Source organism: Ammospiza nelsoni, chromosome 19 (assembly GCF_027579445.1).
Source record: "Ammospiza nelsoni isolate bAmmNel1 chromosome 19, bAmmNel1.pri, whole genome shotgun sequence".
NCBI lineage: Eukaryota > Metazoa > Chordata > Aves > Passeriformes > Passerellidae > Ammospiza > Ammospiza nelsoni.
In genome coordinates this window covers 1735815-1758106 of record NC_080651.1, presented here as the reverse complement: position 1 = coordinate 1758106, position 22292 = coordinate 1735815, and the positions used below count along the sequence as shown (strand labels likewise).

At 37.9% G+C, this 22292-nt stretch overlaps 1 protein-coding gene across 1 annotated transcript in view; it reads left to right on the top strand.

Moving 5' to 3' along the window:
* The window catches only part of HELZ (helicase with zinc finger), a 72200-nt gene that overhangs the window by 25921 nt on the left and 23987 nt on the right, over positions 1-22292 (top strand). Inside the window, exons 12-19 of the mRNA XM_059485588.1 lie at positions 1819-1949; positions 4212-4391; positions 5518-5619; positions 12143-12321; positions 13869-13987; positions 15389-15534; positions 17941-18088; positions 20391-20574. Of these exons, the coding sequence (XP_059341571.1) occupies positions 1819-1949; positions 4212-4391; positions 5518-5619; positions 12143-12321; positions 13869-13987; positions 15389-15534; positions 17941-18088; positions 20391-20574 (1189 nt within the window). The remainder of the gene's footprint in view (positions 1-1818; positions 1950-4211; positions 4392-5517; positions 5620-12142; positions 12322-13868; positions 13988-15388; positions 15535-17940; positions 18089-20390; positions 20575-22292) is intronic.

The following is a 22292-nucleotide window of genomic DNA, read 5'->3' as shown; positions in this document are numbered from 1 at the left end:
CAGATAAAGGAGTGCAGGTACAAGAAGTAGTTAAATCTAGAAGGATAAATGATTCCTCTGTGTGCGGAATTCTCCTCTGTAGGAGAAGGTTCCTGAGAGGAGTTTATATGGCTTTGAAAGAGAAGTGATCACTTTTCCTTCCTTCTGTCCTTCCTTTTTAACTGTCAAGGACTTCTTAAGGTTTTTATATAAGTTGTCAAAAAAGATAATTGTAAAACTATATTCTAGTATTGCTTTGTGTTTGTTGAACTTTCTGGTTGGTAGCACTAATTACCATGAGATTTAAGTGTGATTGAGTAAGAATGGGCCAACATCAGATCAGTGAGTGCTAGAGGAGAAAATCAATAGATCTGAGGCCAGGTTGTTGCTGTGGGCATGGGGGTGCATTGGCAATGGCTGTCACCTCCATGGCTTTTCTCTGGGGTGACCCAGGGGCTGCACCTTCAGCTGGGATGCTGCTGATGGACCAGGTTCAGTTCATCTTTGCTCTGGCTCTGTTCTTCTCATCTCCTGTTTGCCTGGGCGCAACCAGCTTCTGTCAGGTGGTCCTGGAATCTCTCTCTGCAGATGCCACAGAAATTGTTAAATAATTGATATTTCCAGGTAAATGAGGGGTGCTGTTCCAGACAGGTTGCAGTGATGTGGCTGCTGTTGGTAACGTGTTCACACTCATTGTAAATCTCAGAAAGAGAATTATTTACTCCTATTTATCAAAAATGCTTATTAGATTTGTAGCACAGTAATTGCATAACTATATAGGGACACTAGTGCTTTGGAAATAAACCTAAAAATGTGTATTAGTCTCTTGGAGTTCTTCAGCAGCTTTTGGTGGTTTTATGCAGGTTTTTATTAAGTGCAGATCTGTGTCAAATTTTGTCTAAAGGCTTCTGTTGTGAACGTGGAGTTCTGTGGCATAATACTGTGATCAGATTCATTTGTTTCTGGAGAGATTAATTACTGCAAATTTAAATCTGTGTAAATGATAATCTGAGTGAACTGTTTTTATGAATAATTTCCCCAGGAGCTGCTTTTATCCCTTGCTCAAATTTAGAATGTGCTTTTCTCTTTACCCTTTCAGTGTGTGTATGTGTCACCTACTTTCAGTATCCATTGTTCCATTCTGAATTGAATCAGGAATGTTAAGTGCTCTGTGTGATGTTTCTGGCTCTGCACCAGAATTTATGTTAGCAATATCTTTTATTTACTAGCATTGAAACACCTGTAATTGAGAGAACAAAACCAAGAATGTATTGGTAAGCAGCTAATTGTTAGAAATTAACTTTTGGAGAGTCCTAATAATTGAACAAAAATGACAAGTTATGCTATTCCAGAGTGTTTGACTAAAAATAATGTTTGGAGTTTATCTTTGCTGATTTATGTCATCTGTTGATATGTAAAATTTCTGGCCTGACATTTTCTTGAGGTTGTTCTTACAATAAGAGATGAAAGCTTACATTTGTAAAAACAATGTTTTAAGACAATAATATTTTTCAGGACTATTTATTGTATTTTAAAAAAAAATTCCAAGAATGCTTTCCCTTTAATTTTTTCTGACAGTACAGTGGAATCTAATCTTAAAAGTCAAACAACAGAATTAAATTAGAGAAAATGCTGTATTTATCTTTGATTCTAAACAACAACAAAAACCCCCAAGTTAATTTTATCACAGATCTTTGGATTAAATGCTGTTTGCTGTTTTCCTCTGAGAGCCAGTGGTGTGCAGGAAGATAAAAATGTGTCATGTACAGCAAAGTCTAATGGGTATTTTGTGAATGAATCCTTTTTGTTCACCTCTCTGTTTCTTGGTTTGTTGTGCAGGTTGAGCTTCAGTTCCAGTTGAACCGGTTGCCCCTGTGTGAAATGCATTATGCCTTGGACAGGATTAAGGACAACAGCATTTTGTTCCCAGATGTCAGCATGACTCCCACCATACCCTGGAGTCCCAACAGGTACACAGACACTTTGAAATCACAGGTTGGGTGGGGATGCAGCTCTGAATTTCTCAGAGCAGATGGCTGAAATCTGTCCTGAACAGAAACAAGCCGTGCTCCTCATTAGTGCTGAGGGGTTCTGAGGAGGGAGGGAAACTGAATAAAACAAGAGGAGTGATCCTCCAGGGCCAGAACACACTGAGGGATTTTCCCTGGGTTTGGAGGCATCACAGTTGTACTGTGGGTGCAGAGAACAAACCTGCTGCTGGTGATTTCTGTGCTGCCATCCTCCTCTGAAAGCATTATAGGAATGGCAGTGTCAGTTCCAGGAGTGTCCCCAGTGTGCAGAGTCCTGGTTCCAGGGGCTGATCCATCAGTTCTTGTTGAGCTGCAGGGAGCCCAGATCTGGACATACCCACAGGGAGTGGTTATGGAAGGTGTGGCAATGACTCCTCAAGAAGCTACCCAGAGATTCTTTCTGTACACATCTCACAGTTTCCTTTATGAAATGACAAACCCCTGTGTTATATAAATACTTCTAAAGAAACTTAAGGCTGATGCAGTGAGAATAGTTTGTCTGGAAGAGGAAGCTTAGAGAGGAGAAATGTGAGGCTCAGGGAATATGGTCAGTATTCTTGCTCTTGGTAAAGAGGAATGAGCTTCCTGTGCTGGGAGAGCAGGGAAATGAGAGGAATGTGGAACTGATATTCTGCACAGCCTGGGAGGAGTCCTGTGGGGTCCTGAAGGTGAGAATTAGGAGTGTGATTGTGATGCAGGAGAAGTGAGGAGATAGCCCAGGCATTGAAAGGAAAACAATCTGTCAGAAGGCTGAGACAGTGAGTACTGTATGACAGAAAACACTGGAAAAATTGTAGTTTGTCTCTGGAGCTGCAAGAACAGGTCCAGTACAAGGGTGGGATCAATGTTCTGGGTGGGATGATCACTGTGTGCATCAGGGCTTTGACAGCACTGAGAGGAAGAAGGGAATCGGTTCTGTTTAGAGTTACACTACAGAGCTAATGGAGGTCAGTGACAATCTGTTCACTGACTTAATTAGCTTCTGAGTGAATCTTACAAGGAAATAGTGCTTAAGAATAGTTTGGAAGTAAGCAGCGATTTCAAAAAGGAGGCAAGTCAAGTAGGATAGAACTTTTATCTTCTACGTACATAGCAGTTGCATGTTGGTATAATGTTTTATATTTTTTGTATACATAAATAAAATATGTAATGATTATAGTTCAGTTGAAATCAGTTCCATCTGGTGGCTTAATTTGTCCTTCTTTAAGAATCAAGCTAACTCCAGACTGTCTTTCCTGTTTTTCTTCTATGTCTGCTTTATGTCCCTGTTCCTTTCCTGTTTCTTAGTCTCTTGCCAGCTTGTTGTTCATAGACATCTTTAAAGTTAAAATTCAGTCAATTCCCTCTTGATCTTGCTCTCTGTTCCTAACTACTTCTGAGCAGAAACTTTCCCAGTCTGTAAGAAGCGTGGTGCTTGTACCAAAGCAGATCACATTACTAAAGTATGGCCATATGTGCAGCAGTGACAGGTGTTTTTTACTATGCATGTCTACTTTTAAATCTGTCTGTGAGAATATTAAAAACTCTGTCTAGAAATCTTTAACTTCTTATGCTCATTGGAATTTTCTGAAAGCATCTTCCTCCCAGTGCTGGCATCACTGGCTGCTTACAACAAAAATCCTTTTTATAGACTGCTTTCCCATTAGAGGTATGTGCCCTGGTGATCTTAAAAAAAAAAGTAAAGAGAAGTCTGTCATTAATTGGTAGCCAGTAGTTTTAAAATTTGATTTTAGATACCTTTTGCCAAGCCCTGGGGTTGTGTAACTGGTTAGTTTTAAATTTAACAGTGTAAATGCTGCAGGGAAAAAGCATAATGGAAATATGGAATAATGGAATTTTTATTTGCATGATAATAGTAGAAAAATCATTGTATGTTTACCTGTTTTGTTATCAGAGAATGGTGCAGTGTGTCCTTCTTCTAGAATGTGTGCTCTGCAGGTTAACTGCTGTTAGGTTGGGATGATGTGAATTGAGGATAGGTTGAAACCCCACGCCACAACTGATTTATTGCAAACAGCAAATTTTTATGATTACAGCATGCGATTGTTTTGCTAGATTTGTGGATTTGTTTCACGTGCCTCAGCACCACAATCCACACAGCAGCTCTGTAAAGGCTCTAGAGGTTTTGAAATCATCCCTGGTTTATTCTGCCTGCCAGTGGAAGGTGGGAGCTGTTGTAACCTCGGTGGGCTCTTTGCGCAGGCAATGGGATGAGCAGTTGGACCCCCGGCTGAACGCGAAGCAGAAGGAGGCTGTTCTGGCCATCACCACCCCCCTCTCCATCCAGCTGCCTCCTGTTCTTATCATCGGTCCCTATGGGACAGGAAAAACCTTCACTCTGGCTCAGGCAGTCAAGCACATCCTCCAGCAGCAGGACACCAGGTGAGAGGGGGCACTGAGCACACAGGACGGGATTTTTTGGCTAAAATTCAAGTCAGAGGTAGAAATACAGAATTTCCTCCTAGCTTAGAAACCAACAAACCCAAGCCATCCTTCATTGTTTGGGATGATAAAGTAATTTTATAATCTTGGCCTGTATTTGCTATTTAGAACAAAACTAATCAAAATGGAAGTTATGTAGAATGGCTGTGATTAGCTCAGCATGGGAAGTTTTGCAGCGTGGTGGATAACAAAAGCTTTAAAATCAAGTCTAGATTAATAATTACAAAATGATTATTGAAAACCTGTTTGATAATTGATAAATGAAGGCTTTGAGCTGGGGGCAGAGGATGTGATTTTTTGGCTAAAATTCAAGTCAAAGGTGGAAATACAGAATTTCCACCCAGTTTAGAATACAACCAGCCCAGGCCATCCCTCATTGTTTGGGATGATAAAGTAATTTTATAATCTTTTATAATAGCCTGTATTTGCTATTTAGAACAAAGCTAATTGAGTGGAAGTTATGTAGAATGGCTGTGATTTGCTCAGCATGGGAACTTTTGCAGCATGGTAGATAACAATAGCTGGGCTTTAAAATCAAGTCTAGATTACGAAATGATTATTGAAAACCTGTTTGATAATTGATAAATGAAGGCTTTGAGCTGAGGGCAGAGTATGTGATTTTTTGGCTAAAATTCAAGTCAGAGGTAGAAATACAGAATTTCCACCCAGCTTAGAAACCAACAAACCCAAGCCATCCTTCATTGTTTGGGATGATAAAGTAACTTTATAATCTTGGCCTGTATTTCCATTTAGAACAAAACTAATTAAAGTGGAAGTTATGTAGAATGGCTGTGATTTGCTCAGCATGGGAAGTTTTGCACCATGGTAGATAACAAAAGCTGGGCTTTAAAATCGAGTCTAGATTAGTAATTACAAAATGATTATTGAAAACCTGTTTGATAACTTATAACTGAAGGGTTTGAGATGAATCATGGGAAGTGCAGTAGGTCCATGAAGAGGAATGTGCAGGAAGATGGCCACTGTTTCCTTTTTTCTGTATTCTACTGCTTTGAATTGTTTTCTGTTTCTTCATTGCTTTTTTATTTGCATCCATTTATTCCAGCAGGATTCTCATTTGCACCCATTCTAATAGTGCTGCTGATCTCTACATAAAGGATTATTTACATCCATATGTAGAAGCAGGCAATCCCCAGGCAAGACCTCTCAGGTATTTTTTTAAGGCTTATTATATATCTATGAAATACTATTCTTAAGAAAAGGTGTCTCTAAAAAATGGTTAAAGAACTTTTAAAATATAAAAGCATATTGGCATTACCAGCAGTGCATTTAAAAACAGCCTAAAAGGAATGTGAAATATTGTAACATAATTTTGGTCATTTGTTAAATAAAAATAAAGACATCCTTTTTTAAGCTTCTAGTATTCTGTTGATAAATGTGTCTTTCCTAATGAGCAAACTTTTGATACACTCCTCTAAAAACTGCTATGATAAAATAAAATGGATTTTAGTTGTGTTTTAATTTCTGAAAAATTTGACTCACAATTACAAGGTTAATTTGGAAACTGGGATTCTCCACCTGGCTTCTTGAGGAAACATTTTGGTGTCATAGGAGAAATGTGTGAAAGTAGTTTGACCTCTTCTGATAAATCAGTGTGAAGTGATTGTTTATGTATTGAAATGTACATACTTAATGTGCATTGGGGAAATGGGTTTAGGTAAAAAAAAAACCAAAACAGAATCTCAAGAGCAAGGAGGGCAAACTTGCATGGAAATAGTTAAGGAGGATTTATAAATCTGCTCCTGGGAACGTTTTGCCCAGTAATCACAATGTATACTTTATACTGCTAACTTAGTGTGTGTATATATATATATATATATATATATATATATATATATATATATATATATATATATATATATATATATATAATAAATTATGGGCATCATTTTCTGAATGCCAGTGGGTGAGTTTATAATATTACTGAGAGAATGACTCTGTGTTTACTTGCTAGCTATTAAAAGCCATCCTGGACTTATATTTTATGCAATGTCAGTGAAGTTATGTGAAAAGGCTGCATCTGCAACAGGTGTAAATTCTCTTAGGTCTGTTGGCTTTGGTTGCCATGTGACATTTTACAGACACTGAGGGTCTGGCCAAGGGAAGGAAGGCAGTGTTGTTTTGCAAAAGATGTCTTTGATCTGGTTGTGTTTAAACACAGATTCTCTTAAGGTGATTTGTAAAGCACTTTGGGATGAAAACCTTTACAGAGTCTTAATTTTCTGAAGGGAAAAAATGTGTGTAATTGACCTTTTTGGGAATATTTGAAGTGTGATTTAACAGGGCAAGGAGTTAAATACAGTTTTATTGTTGCCGCGTTGTTGCTGCCTTGTTTTCAACTGTGTAGTCCAGTCTCAGAATTATGAAAAACATAAAAAGTGATATTTTTCTTATGGTTAAAATTTATTTGGATATTTGCTAAGAGAATCACAGCATGTAACTTAAAAGTCACTGAGTGTTTGAATGTAAATTTAATTGTTGTAGCATGTGTTATAAAGCCTTCAGAAAGTGCTGCTGTAGATTGTCTGATGCTGTTCAAATAGTCAGAACACCTCTATTAAACAAATTGAAGTTTAAGGAAATGGAGGCACCTCTGGAGTTGTGTGTGTATGTTAATAGAGCCACAAGTATGTATGGTTCCACTAAAAAATCTGAGAGATAATGTTGTTTGAGCACAAAGTGCATTAACCTGCTCTGGCAGGAGTTAAAGGTCAATTTTTCTGAATCCAAACTGGAATTGTGTGAGACTCCCGGTTCAAAATTATTTATGGATGTACCTCCCTTATTGACTGTTGTAAAGGTATTTTCAAATTCAAATCATTACTGTTAGATTAAACAGGGGGATCTGAGCCTCTGCAGTATTTAAAAGGAAACATCAAGTGGAGTGGAAGCAGTTAATTATTCAAGGTAGATGTGCTGCTTGCAGAGCTCATTGTGGTTCTAAATAACTGAACACTGCTGTAGATTTTATCTCTTATTTGCTCTACAAGTGATGAGTTGGCTTAGTGGTGAGCAACACAATATTTTATAATATTTATGTTGTTTTAAAAGAAGGAAAGCTAAATTATTTAACATTTTGTACTGAAAACCATGTAGATCTTTGCATGGATAAGATGTACATTAAATAAATTATCCTGTCAGTGATGTGACATAAAAGTTTGAAAAGCAGAGTTGTGGAGCTTTTTGTTTAAATATCAAGTTATAAATTTGTATTATCTCTTAATAAAATAACATCCTCTGCCCTTTGGAAAATACAGAGTCAGAGTGAACAGTGAGAATTTATGTTAAATCTAACTTCTGCACCTAAATGAAATACCAGCAAAGCCTGAAGGCCAAATTCTCATAGTCCTGATGCCCATAAACAAATTATTATCCAGAAAAAACCTGTGCCCCTGGGTTTGATTAGATGAGTCAACTGTATTAGGGGCACACTCCAAAATCTGCCTTTTACTGGAAGAACTTGACACTGAAACACTTTCATATACTTACATAAATGAATGCAGAAATGTTTCTGAAGGAATGAAACCAAACCCAAGCTACAGCTGGGAGGAGAGAGCTTGGATTAAGCGCTTCTGTTTGATGGTGAGCCACCTGATTTTTTTAAAGCCAGGCACCTTTAGATGGTGAGTCAGAGCTGTAAGAGGGAGTAATTGGCTCCTGATTTGTATTTTCTTTTACTCCTTGGATGTGCCTGTCTCCATCAGCTGCTGGAACCTTCTGGAGGTGGCTGCTGAGGCAGGAGAATTCACATTATCACCCTCTCCTAAAAACTCCAGCAAGCAGGTAGCAGCAACTCCTCTGTATTTTGCCTGGTAGTGGTTGAAATATTATTATAATATGAATTTAGTGTTATTTTACTTGCATATTTCAGATTCAGTTGTTTCCGTACACTGGAATACTAAGGGAAAAGGAAAGAGGTTGATCCAGCCTTTATCTGCATATTGAGTATTTTTATTTATTCCTAAGCATGGTCTTGCTTAGGAATAAATAAAACTAATATCTTCAGTTCAGCAGTGTCAAAAAAGAAGTTGGTTCTGTTAAAAATATCTCACTGAAACCCCTTCAGTTCATTTTTTACTACTTTGATCATAACATTCATATGTAAGTTCTGCATATATCCTGGAACCAGGTAGCTTTAGTATGTGGCTGCTAGCTAAGAATTATCCAGGTTATAAAAAATAATCCATAGGAGCCAGAGTTGAATTAGAAAAGAAAGCAAACAGTAACTCAGACCAAAAACCCCCAGCAGGTTTTAAAACACCATTGCCCCCGTTTCCAAATCAGTTCTTGTACTGAAAATGGAATTAATTCATCTTACCAAACGTTAGTTTGGAAAATAAATGTCTCTTCTGCCAATGACTTTTTTGTTGAAACTCTAGCTTCCATCTTAAAGGAAAAAGGTATTAAAAAAAGGGAACTTTCAAGTTCTAGGACAGGTTTTTCACATGTTTTCTGCCTCTCAAGGAACATATTTGTTTGTGAGAATGAGCCTCTCTTTGGAGATGGATCTAAAGAAATGGAAGAAGGAAATCACAGGTGCTTTTAAAGTTTCCTTTAGGCTTCTTGGGACTTGATAGATTTATTTATTTTAGCGGTCTCTTAACAGAGACATGAAATTACCCTGCTAGATTGCTTTCCCTCCGAGTTTTTGTGCTCTTTTTGCTTGAGGGATTTCAGGTGAAAAGCACCAGCACCAAGGCTGAGGAGGTGGGATTGTATCCCAGAAAGGTTTATTGGAGTGCAGAGTCCTGGCCTTTCTGTTCTGAACTGAGAGGAGTCAAGTTCAGAACAGGGAAAAGAAGTTTTGAAAGCTGAAGTTTAGATCCCATTCACTCTGTTGTAAGGAAGAAGTCACTGTTGTAGGACAGGAGTGCAAATCAAACACCTTTTAGCCTCCCTCAGAGGTTCTGACTCCAGACTCTCCTTTATTACATTTCAGAAGTGTATTTTAAGTGGCTTAGAAGCAATCCCAGCCTGGAACTACTTGATTTGACTGACACTTAGTTGAAATAGTTGGGGAAATTTTCTTTTGTGCTGCATGCAGGGAAGATGCTGGAAGCACAGGCAGGTCAGCTGCCAGCTCCTTGCATTCCTCATTGGCTGGAGATGCACAGAATTGAGATTTCTGTTGTAGGTACCCAGATGCCACACTTAGAAATAAATTTCTACAGGAAATGCAGATTCCTTGCATGTTAACCAAGCATTAAATGCAGTGGATATATTCAGTGCCTTTGTTTGCAGAAGATTGAGCCCCTAATCTATAATCTTCTGGGATTTCCATTTTGAGGCAATGCTCCATGTATGTACCAATAATTTCACTGCCTGTGATTTGGGTAAACCTTACCCTGCAAGGTTTTCATTTCTCCAGAATTAAAGCTTTGATATGAGCCATGTGATGGGAAAAAAATCTCTCTTGTAAGCTGTAGTTGAGTTTGGGTTCTGTACAAGGAACAAATTGGTACAAAGTGGCTGCAGCCTTTTCCCAAATAATAATAAAATGTGCTGTGGGTACTAATGAGTTTTGATTAGTAACTACCTGATTGCTGGAGTTTAGGGACTCTGCTCATGCAGGGTTAAGACTAAACATTTTTGAAGTTTAGTCTTTTGTTTAATCACAAGTTAAGGGCGTGTTGCAGGGTGAAATGTCATGATTTGTGTTAAGCTGGCAAACCCCATTTTTGTAATTGGTTCTTCCAACTTGGAGGAAAAAAAACACCTAATAATGAAATTATGGGTGATTCTATTAGCCCAAGTTGCACCTGAGAAAGAAAGTCCTTGTTCAGTGAAGCTTAACTTCTCTCATGACATTTTCCAAGTAGTCACATCTGTCAGGTGTTTTTATGCCAGTGGTGAATAATAGCTCTGGGATACCTATTTGATCTCACATCAAAATAAAAGAAATTAATGGGTAAGCAGCAATGCAGTTTGAAATGCTGTCAGCCAATCTGTGAGTCACCCAGAGTTGAATTTTTGTAATAAAAGACAGTGCATGGTATAATAATGTCTAATAACCATAATATTTTGCATTTCAATAGCACCTTTCATCCAAGAATCTCAAAGTGCTTTACAAACATAAACTCCCAATAAACTCAGTAATGCTCACAGTACTCCTGTGAGGTGATGGGTAAGTATAACCTCAGTTAAGGTTGGGAGAGTGAAGCACACAAAAGCTGAGGATAAAAAGCGGGGATAAGTGGAGCAGGGGTTATCTTGCTCCCTTGTTGTAGCTGTTAGGCCATGACTTTGTGCAATAACAGTTTATCAAATAAAGCTCATCCCTTTGATAGCTGAGAAGAAATAAATATGTGGGGTAACATTAGAAGCCTCTTGTTCTGAGAATGACTCAGGAGTGTGGGGGTTGTTCCTGCTCTGAACCCAGATTTACCTGGAGTTACCTTTGGTCTCCAGTGTGGATTTGCCTTGGTTGTGTTGTCAAATCAAAAGTCATTCAGGGTACTGAGGTGCCTTTGAGTTTCATTTTGTCCAAAATGGGCAATGTATCTTCACAAACCAGATTTATTCTAGTGCTGGTACTCGTTTCTCTCACATCACATGGAGCTCAGCTGTAATTTTCAGATGTGGGTGGACATGTGATATCCAGAGTCCAGCCAGTGCAATCATGCTCTGCAATTAGGTGCATAATTACACATTTCCAAACACTTTATTAATGATTTGGGATTTGAACTATGGGTGCAGGAGAAATAAAATAATGACTAGATAAACTGAACAGCATTAAATCCTATATTTAGAACTGAAATAATTTTAATTAATTTCATCTTCGGAAATAAATTTAGGCTTTAATTTCTGTACAATAATTTCTTGTAGTTTAAAGGTTCTACTTCAGATTTATAGTTCTTGATAGAGATTTGGTGGTGAGGAGCACCTGATGGAGGTGTCACAAGGCACCTTTATCCAGCTCCTTGCAGGATGTGTTTACCCTGTGGAGTTACTTGTGCCCTGTCTTCTGTCTTTCTCTTCCATGTAGCCAAACTGGCTGTAACAGATCATCCCTTCCTGAGAAAAATTCATCACTGATCCCCTGGGATGGTGGTTAAAATGACCTGATGTATCGTGGAAGGGTGTCTGAAATCCAGTCAATGTCCTTATGTTATAGACTCCAGTCAAACTTCTGGCATTGTTTTCCCATTATTTTATCCACAGTATCACAGTTGTGGCCCTGTATGATACAAAGATGAATCCACCTCATGTTTGGTTTGTAGAATTCAGACAACACATGGGATGGGTGGGAGGAACAGCAGGATTTGAGTGTATTTCATGTATCAGCTGCAGTGGCTGAGATGTGCAGCCACTGTCAGTTCCATACTCTGGGCTATAGTTACATTTCAGGTCAGCAAATATTTATTAAAAGTGAGTTTATTGTAAGTTTAATATTAAATAGGCATTGATGTGAGGATCACAGGACATAAATATTTGAAGAATTTACCGATGTCTATATGTGAAATAAAACCTGCTAATTGTTCATGTATGTAAAACTGCACTGCAATTACAGAAGGTGAATCCAAGACATTTTAGCATGTAATTTTGCAGTTGTGCCATTTTGCTTCTTGAAGATATTTTTTTTTTTCAGAAAACAGAGTATTATTGTTTGAAATATTTGAAATATTAAGCAGTGTTCCAAGCTGAAGGAAAATAAACCCCTTTTTCTCTCCTAGGGTATATTTCCGAAATCGCTGGGTAAAGACTGTTCACCCAGTTGTGCATCAGTACTGTTTGATTTCAAGCACACATTCCACCTTTCAGATGCCACAGAAAGAAGACATTCTTAAGCAAAGAGTAGTAGTTGTTACTTTAAATACATCACAGTATCTATGTCAGCTGGATCTTGAACCAGGTAAGATCATTTCTAGACCAGAAGTGGCCATGCTTAAGAAATATCTTCCTTTTGACACTGTTGGTCCCTTACCCAATTCTTGGAACTGTTAAAAAATAAAGTAAACAATGATAATCATAAAATGCTTGTTTGTTTTTTATGAATAAATGTTTATTACAAAGCTGTAAATTGCTGGCATTCTAATTAACCTTTTGCTTGTTTTTTTTTTCCTTCTTAAAAAAATAAATAAAGAAACAGTACTATCTATGTTCTGGTGTTTGTGAGATCCAAGAGGGAAAATTCTGTTTGAGATTCTGACTTTGAATATTATGCTCATTAAGGTCATTACTCAGTGGAGCATGTAAGCATAAATAACAGAGAGCTTTTTCCCCTTGTTTTGTGAATTGTTGAGCTTTGCAAGCAACTCCCACACATACAAGCCCTGTCTTTGTTAACATGATACATTTAGGGTTGTTTTCTAAACTGAAAGATATTAGACTGATTTTTTGGGGCAGAAGCTGCTTAGGGTTTATTATTTTCCTGATCTCCAAATTAAATCCATCTGCTTTTTAGAGAATATGGAATTTCTTTACATGAGTTGTTAGGATTAGTTTTTTTATGGCTACATGTAAGCATTTGTTGCAACAGAGAAAACGAATATGGAATTTATGGTAAATATTTTTGGATCTTTAGATAGAAATAGCTGCTTTGTTTGGCAGCAGGCTGTGTACAGTCATGCCATAGCAATGTCTGTGCAGCTGTATGAAATTCATATTTTCCAAAGAAAATTGCTGCATTTTTATGTATGTAATCTGAATTGGATGGTGCACCAAGTCCTCTAATACTTTGTTTTAAACCTTAATATATCACAGACATCAATGTATAAAACCACTTCTATACCTATCCTGAGTTTAGATTCATAAAATACAAGTCTACAGTGGCCAAGTTTCTTTTCAAGTGCATGTTCTTCAGTGCATAGATTCCCACCAAACTTTTGGTCCAATATTATCAAAAGATTGAATTTAAATTTTCCTTCAACTTCTGTTCCTTTTTTCCCCCCCAACATTCCTTTAAGCCCATAACCAGCAAAGTGCTCAGGTATGTGTGCAATTTTAATGGGAAATTTAGTATATAAAATAATTACTAGTACTCAAGTACATGAGGAATTCCTTGTCACTGTCCAAAGCTCTTCAAGTCTCATGGTGGCAAAATAACTTTCAGATTTGAGAAACCTCTTGAGGGATGGTCTGCCAAGAGATTTTTCTTCTTGGGGTAAGGAGGGCTCAGATAAAATGTGTTTAATTTCATGTGTATCACAAGGAAGAGGCAGACCTGGGGCTCCTCCTAATGTCCCTGGCCACCAGGTGACCACTGTTGGTCATTTGATGGGTGTGGAAATTCTGTGATTTTCAGTAGCTGCTAGAAATTAATTTGTGGAAGCCATACTTTTTAAAATTCTGGTTTTGGTTACTATCAGAATACAGAATGTTAAATTCAAGTTCTTGTTTTCAATATTCATTTTATCAAATTTCAAATTTCATTTATTTGGTGAAATTTGTGTTTTACAGGGTTTTTTACACACATTCTGTTAGATGAAGCTGCTCAAGCTATGGAGTGTGAAACGATTATGCCTCTGGCATTAGCTAATAAAAACACAAGAATTGTCTTGGCTGGAGACCATATGCAGGTAAGAGCTGTGCAATTTTTGAATATGAAGTGCATATGTATAATACTTGTATTTATCTATTTAAGTTATTTATCTCCACCAAGTCATATAATAGATGGGGAAGGCAAGGAGAATTCCAGGGATGTTATTTAAGAGATGAGGATATTTATTACAGTCAGGAGTTTATGACTGGTATTCCCTGTTGATTTTTTAAAGAATTCAAGAATATGGAGAATTAGGATTGAGAGAACTTTAAATTTTTATTAGAAACATCTAATCTGGTGAAGATTTGAACAAGTGAGAAATAAGAAGCTGAAACTAGCCAGTGCTTTTATGTTGCTGCAAAGTGCCTGGGAGCTGCTTGGTTTGGAGAGTTTCAAACACTGATTCTGCCTGTCATTTTTCAGCCTGTAGGCATGAGAAAGCATGCTTGGAAGAGTCAGCTTTACTTGCTTTATTGATTTAGGTCAGATTTATTTGTTTTTTATAGATTTGCCTTTAATTCTCCTTGCATCTCACAGTAGCAGTAGGGTGGAAGTGTGCTTTGGTACAGTAACAAACTCAGAGTGGTGTTGCCACCAATAATTTATTACTGCTGGATAATTTCAATGATATTAGTAATGCCAAGGACTGGGGTAGTGCTTTTTAAATATTACTCTCAAAATGCTTTTCAAGAGCTTGGAATTCTTACTTCAAGCTTGATCTCATCAGCCCAGCTGTGTGGATGAATTCCTCCCAAGGCCTGTGTCTCAGGCTGTTCTGTAGCTCAGGGTCTTACAGAAGATCCTCTATCAGCTGTCCAGTATTTAAATCTCAAAAACTAATATGTAGCTGAATCATATGAATTCAGAATGACAAAATAGATTGGCTTCATTTCTACATTTGGAAATTGTATTTTAAGAATCTAATTTTCATGTTCTTTGGTTCTATTTTTCCTGCTGTAGTAAATGTTGGCTTTATTGTTAAACAAGCCCAGTAGGAGTTTAGTGTAACAGTAAATAGGTCACTGGGTTTTTGTTTTTTTCAACAACATTTCTGTTTAAGTTTTTAAATGGTACTAAAATTTCTTTGTTTTCTGATTTGTACTATTTGTGGTAATAACTGAATTGTAGAAGTGGTTGTCAGAATAATGGTGTAAAGTCATTCTAAACACAGTAGGGAGTGTTAAACTTAAATAGAAGGGCTCTTTGCATAGTTATTGAGTATTTTATTGTTCCTTTAAGACCATGCTGGTCTTTTGTTATTTTTCTGGGAGGCAGGAGCATTTCTTTGGAATAACCACGGTTTCTGTCTTCCAGCGGTGAATGTCCAGCAAGAGGGAGGTTTCATTTTTGAGTTGATGCAAATACATATGTTGGGAGCATGAAATTCCAAGTCCACCCATTTAGTTACATTTTCTTTGTGTGTGTGTGTCTATTACAGCTCAGTCCTTTTGTCTACAGTGAATTTGCCAGGGAGAGAAACCTCCATGTGTCCTTGCTGGACCGGCTCTACGAGCACTACCCTGCCGAGTTCCCGTGCAGGATCCTGCTCTGTGAGAACTATCGCTCCCATGAAGCAATCATCAAGTAGGTGTGAACTTTTTCACTCTATCCCGTGCTTCTTCTGACTGCTGACACTGGACAAAAGAGCCAAGCACAGCTGAAGTGTTGCTGGCATGAAATCTTAACTTGTTTCAAAGTTAATTAGTAATTCTGTGTGGCCATTCGGACTCCTTAGAGCAGCTGCCAGGGCTGTGGGACAGAGCCCTCATTCAGGTTGGGCTTGCACACTAAACCAAAGAAGAGCCAGCTTTCCCTTTTTAACCACCCAGCAGTTTGTTATGTAGGCTCTGTGCTCCTTTGAACCATTTCAGAATTTTAGATTTACTGGGGATGATTATCTTGGAATGGTGAGCTGTGGGCAATGTAAGGAACATATGGATATCCAACTGTGAATGGAAAAAATAGGTCAAATTTTGAGCATGTTTCTTTACTGTTGACATCTTTTATTACTTCTTTCAAGACACATTAATCAGTGGGTTTGCATTTTTATGCTATGATAAACTAATGGCTGCCAGTGTAATGAGCTCATCCATGAGCTGTGCTGGAAAGAATAAGTGCAATCATGGGGAAAAATGCTAAAGTTTAAATCCTGGCTCAAATATGTACTGAGGAATATTATGTTGGTATCCAGTCATACTAATTAGGTTATCACTGTGTTCAAAGCAAAAGCAGAAATATTTAAGTGCTCTGGGGAATCAAAAGTGAGAATGTAAAATATTTTTTTACATAGCTAGACCTATCTTCACTTTATGGATTTTGTAGTTATTGGCTGAGTGTTGCTAAATTTCATACCTATATTCTGAGTTTCTGAGTTTGAAATGAGAGAACACCTGTAAAGGAAGGGATCATTTCAGCTTTTCTTTAGACATCACTTCCATGTCATTTACCTCAGAAAGATCATGAAAATTCACTTCAGCAGCTGGAGTTCAGACAGGGAGTTCCAAGAAAGAGCCACTTTGTTGAACACTGAGGTGAAGATGCAGAAACACCACTGGGGCTGCTTGGATCTCTGGTCAAAGCCCAGTGTGCCCAATTCCCCTGGGAAGTGTTGCTGTGGGAGCTGAAACCAGCTGAACACTCCCATGGTGGTCCCTTTAGGAGATGTCTCAAGTCTCCTTTTTGTGTATTGTGGAATTTCCCCTGACAAATGGGACCATGACACTTAGGACAGAAGTGTAGGGAGATGAAGGGCTCATTAATCATCTCTACCTCACTGAAGCAGAGACACCATGAGAAATAGAGGAAAGAAGGAGCTATTAGTTCAGCCTGACTTTGGCACCGTAATTGGAAAAAACAGCCCATACAGAAAAGTTTTGTTGTTTAATGAGATCTCATTACTGAAAGTTAATTTGCAGAAGAGATGGTTAGTTTTGCCCCCTGGCTGCTGTGGAGTGACTGCTGCAGCCTAAGCCAGAGAGGAGCCCAGTGTTCTTCAGGGTTGTCCAGGGTGAGGCAGCTCAGGTCAGGGTGGGCTGCAGTGCTTTGGTGGTGATTTGGTAGCAAAGAACTTTCTGTGGCTTTTCCATGAGCAGCTGTCTCCATCTCAAGCTGCAGTAGCAGGAATCCTGGAAGAACTGGATGGAGCCACCAGCTGCACAGTCTCTTCCTTTAGTTGTCTTCATGTCAGGCTCTGCTCAGGTTTCTGCAGCCTCTGAGCAATATCCAGAGAAAATTAAGGTTGGAGGCTGAGCACTGAAAGTGAGATGATATCAAAATTCACTCATTACTGGAAGCCAGTGCATTAATTTAACTCTGCTGTGCAATAATTTACAGCACTCTGCAGCCTCTCCTTGCTGCCTTTTTGTCTCATTCCATTCAGCTTGCCTTCTTCCCTCCTGCTTTTCACCATGAGGTAGTTCTTGCCTCATTGCTTTTTCAGTCAGAGGAACTCTGTCCTGGTTGTGTTTCTGGTCTCTAGCAACACAGATCAGCCTGGAGTGGAAGCCACGGAAGAAAAGCTTGGTTGACAGCTGAACACTTGGCCTGCATCATGCTCAGTGCACACGAAATCTGTAGTAAATTTATCTTCCAAGTTCAATAACTCTTAACTGACATGAGCAAGCTCATTGTCCAGCCTGGGGAGTAACCAGTGCCAGATAGCAAGTGTTCTTTTTGCCCACTTTCCAGCCATCAGAACTTCTGAGTGAAACATCAGTGAGAATGTTCATAACTTTGTCGAGCTTTAGATGAGAGCAGAAAACAGCCTTTGTAGAAAGTGTTGGAGAAGCATATTTTTAGTGCCTTCTGCTGTGTCTGTAGAAGGGAAATATCAGTTCAGAGAAATCATTTGAAGATGCTGAATAGTAATCAGTGGTTCTGTTTTCCTTATGAAGTATTTTGTGGTTGCATATTTCATCAGGGAGATTTGCATATTTTATCAGTGAGCTCATGTGTAGACTCCACATTTTCCCCTGTTTTGCCTCGTTACAGTTACACATCTGAACTTTTCTATGAAGGCAAATTGATGGCAAGTGGAAAGCAGCCAGCACACAAAGATTTCTACCCTTTGACTTTCTTCACAGCACGTGGAGAAGATGTGCAAGAAAAAAATAGTACAGCTTTTTACAATAATGCAGAGGTAACTCTTCTTTGCTTTTACTGTTGATTGTTTTTTTAAAGCTCTGCTCCCCCAAATTTCCTGGTTTATGCTGTGTGGGTGGAAGACATAAATTGTCCTCTACTAGGAGAGTGGAACATGGAGTTTGCTAAACATGATGTAATGAAAATTGCAATTGTAGTAAACATTTCCACTAATTTACCTTCTTTTTTTTTCTCTGCAAATTATAAGCTGCATCTCATTCTCCCAGGCTCATTCTTCAGGAGAGAAGATTTGTCTTTCCTGATAATTTATGTGACATTCTGATAGATGTATCTTAGCAACTGAGAGTAACTGCAATTTGAAGTAAAACTTAGATTTCTTTGACTGTTGTAGAAATGTTCCCACTCAGATAAGAGTCCTCAGGAGTAACATTTCACATTTCCTTTAATATGTTTAGGATCAGTGTCTAACTGATAATGTGCAGATGAGATTCTTTTAGGTGAGAACTTATTCTCTATCTGTTTGTTTCATGTAGATTTATTGATATTCTTCAAAAATTGCTTTCATTCTCATTCCTTCCCTTGTGTTTTAAAGAACCAAACAACCCAAGCCCACAAAAACAAACACATGCAGCAGCACCCACCTCCCACCTCTGCCTTGATAATGCTGTTCATAGTGGAAGATGCCTTTTTCCAGTCACCTCCAGTTCGGGAGGGAGGGAAAACCAAAGAAATCGCAGTGATTTTCATAAGCTTAGGAGGAATTTCTGGGTAGTGCTTGTTATGAGCACTGCAAAACTGCCTGTTTGCCCTTGTTGATCATGGTGGGGTTCCTCTGCTGCACAATTTGAAACCTGTTTGTTGTTGTTGTGCTGCATTGTTAAACATTCTTTGCTGCATTAAAATATCTTCTGAAATAAGAAGCTCCAATGACTTCTGGACACCTGACTGCTTTCATTAATCTACTTGGGTTGCTTTGCCATTTAAAAAAAGTTGTAAAGGACCTAAAAATATCTTCAGTGGCCAAGTAACTGTCTGAAAACTGTGAGTCATTAATGGCCACAGGCAGAAATGAAGGACAACGGCTCCTTAAACACCAGCAGGAAAAACTGGAATTAGATGATGAGGGAGATTTTTTCTGTTTGACCCTTAATGGATGTTTGCATTGGGGCATCTTGTGGTTCATTGATGCCTATATTAAGAATTATTCTGGGAAATGCACTTTCCCTTGTTGGTCTTCATTTTAAAATTTCCCTGTGTGGTATTAATTCTAAATACATACCTAGAAGCTATATCCTTTTAGAGAATCTTGCCAAACTTCCTACAATAGATCCTTATTTTTGTGTTATGGTTTTTATAGATATCAAAGTTTATTCTAATTGCCTTTGTCAGCAGAGCTGGCTTTTAAATGCAAGAATTGATGTCACAAAAACATTCAGGACTTGCTTAAAAACAGTCCCATATTTTTACTATCCTCTGAAATGGCCAAAAATAAACTATTTGTGACTTTTTAAGGATTAACTGATTTTTTTTTTCTTCTTTAAGAGGCTGAGCTTGCATTTGAAATGCTGTAGGAAAACAGCACCATGAATTATTGTGCTTTAAATAGCTCGAGAAATATTTATTGAATGTAATTGAAAAAAAAAGAAAAGGAATCACAAACCTTCTGTAAGGTTACTCAGAAATGCCTTGTGCAGTGCAGTACCTCTGGTGTGTTGAGATGAGCTGCTTTGGCAGGAGGTTACTTGGAGGCTGTCTCTTCACAGGGGGAGGTTTTTAGGTTTTAATACACATTAATCTTCTCAGGTAGCACATTTCATAATATTTCACAGAGAGGAACTAGCAGGTGATGAATTACCTGAAACTCCCAATGGTATCCTTTGGAATGGGAGATCATTGTGCTCTGGTACATGGATGCTGTGTCTAGAGTTATCAGACATGATAAGATGACATATATCAAATACAGAATACAAATTAAATTACAGCTATTTGGGCAGTACATTTACTTACAGAAATAACTTGAAGTATGGCAAGAAAGGTCTAAGTGCGCTTGATATTTTTGTAAGAATCTAGGAATGAAAATTAAGGTTAACAATGTAATTTTCAAGTTTGTAATTTTAAGTGAGGAAACTTATTTCAAGCTAAAGAAGGGTGCTGTATAGTGAATACATTGTTTTACTCCAGGATACTTCAGAGTGTCCCCGTGGGATGCAGCAGTATCAATGCTTGTGTAACGCTGTGTCATGGCAGCGTTTCCAAGCCTTAAAGCTCAAACCCCTTTCCATATCAAAGAGCGCTGCTCAGTGGGACACAACTTTTGAGAATGCTGCCTTTTTCCCCAGGTGTTTGAAGTGGTGGAGCGCGTGGAGGAGCTGAGGAGGAAGTGGCCAGTGGCCTGGGGCAAGCTGGACGATGGCAGCATCGGGGTGGTGACCCCGTACGCCGACCAGGTGTTCCGCATCCGCGCCGAGCTGCGCAAGAAGCGCCTGTCGGACGTCAGCGTGGAGAGGGTGCTCAACGTGCAGGGTGAGCGCTGGCCTGGCCAAGGGGAAGTGTCTGCTGCTGTAATAACTGCAGTAAATTACCCTGGAGTTGGCTAAAATTGCCCTAAAGCTGTGGGAGCAAAAGGAGAGCTGTGGTACAGATGTTGCTCCAGCGCTATCGGTTCGATGGATGTGAGATGTGGGATTGATCTCATTTATCTCAGTGGATGTGAGATTTATCTTCTCTCAAAAAGATATCTTTATCTTTTCTCAGAATTAAGTTCAGCCTTGCTTAAAAATTGAGTGAAAATTGTAGAAACCAATAGGTATTTAACAGAATTTTAATGTTTTTAACAAACTGATTGGTTTTAGAGGTCCCAAATACAAATAGAACAGAGCTTTATGGATGTGAGATTTATCTTCTCTCAAAAAGATATCTTTATCTTTTCTCAGAATTAAGTTCAGCCTTGCTTAAAAATTGAGTGAAAATTGTAGAAACAAATAGGTATTTAACAGAATTTTAATGTTTTTAACAAACTGATTGGTTTTAGAGGTCCCAAATACAAATAGAACAGAGCTTTATGGATGTGAGATTTATCTTCTCTCAAAAAGATATCTTTATCTTTTCTCAGAATTAAGTTCAGCCTTGCTTAAAAATTGAGTGAAAATTGTAGAAACAAATAGGTATTTAACAGAATTTTAATGTTTTTAACAAACTGATTGGTTTTAGAGGTCCCAAATACAAATAGAACAGAGCTTTATGGATGTGAGATTTATCTTCTCTCAATAAGATATCTTTATCTTTTCTCAGAATTAAGTTCAGCCTTGCTTAAGAACTAAGTTGAGTGAAAATTGTAGAAACCAATAGGTATTTAACAGAATTTTAATGTTTTTAACAAACTGATTGGTTTTGGAGTCCCAAATACAAATAGAACAGAGCTTTATGGATGTGAGATTTATCTTCTCTCAAAAAGATATCTTTATCTTTTCTCAGAATTAAGTTCAGCCTTGCTTAAGAACTAAGTTGAGTGAAAATTGTAGAAACCAATAGGTATTTAACAGAATTTTAATGTTTTTAACAAACTGATTGGTTTTGGAGTTCCAAATACAAATGGAACAAAGCTTTATGGATGTGAGATTTATCTTCTCTCAAAAAGATATCTTTATCTTTTCTCAGAATTAAGTTCAGCTTTACTTAAACATGAAGTGAAAATTGTAGAACTCAATAGGTTTTTAACAGAATTTTAATGTTTTTAACAAACTGATAGGTTTTAGAGTTCCAAATACAAATGGAACAGAGCTTTAGCCTCAAAATGTTTTACTGATTATCTTTTCCATCTGTGGAATCTTTACTGATTTCTTTTCCATCTGTGGAATAAACTGCAAGGAGTCTAAAAATTTAGGTGTTTCTTCCTGAAATCACATTGATAACAAAGATTTTGTGTAGGCATAGCCTGTTGCTAGGTTGCACTTCTAGTCAGTAATAAACAAAGGCAGATGATAAAGTAACTGAGTGACAGTGAGTGGTTTGCTCTGTTTTTTCATGGTGGATATTAATGCATTTGAGAAATTTAAAAATATGAATCAAGAATGTCCAGAATTTATTTTTAAGGTAGAATAAATAAATTCAAGATTTGTTATTGACTCATAGGCAATGCTGTAAAGATAATTACCATTTCAGAAAGTTCAGGAGTGATTAATATCAAGGTGAAAAAGTAAGTTTTTTAAAGAGGAAATATTCTTGTAATGGAATATGCTATT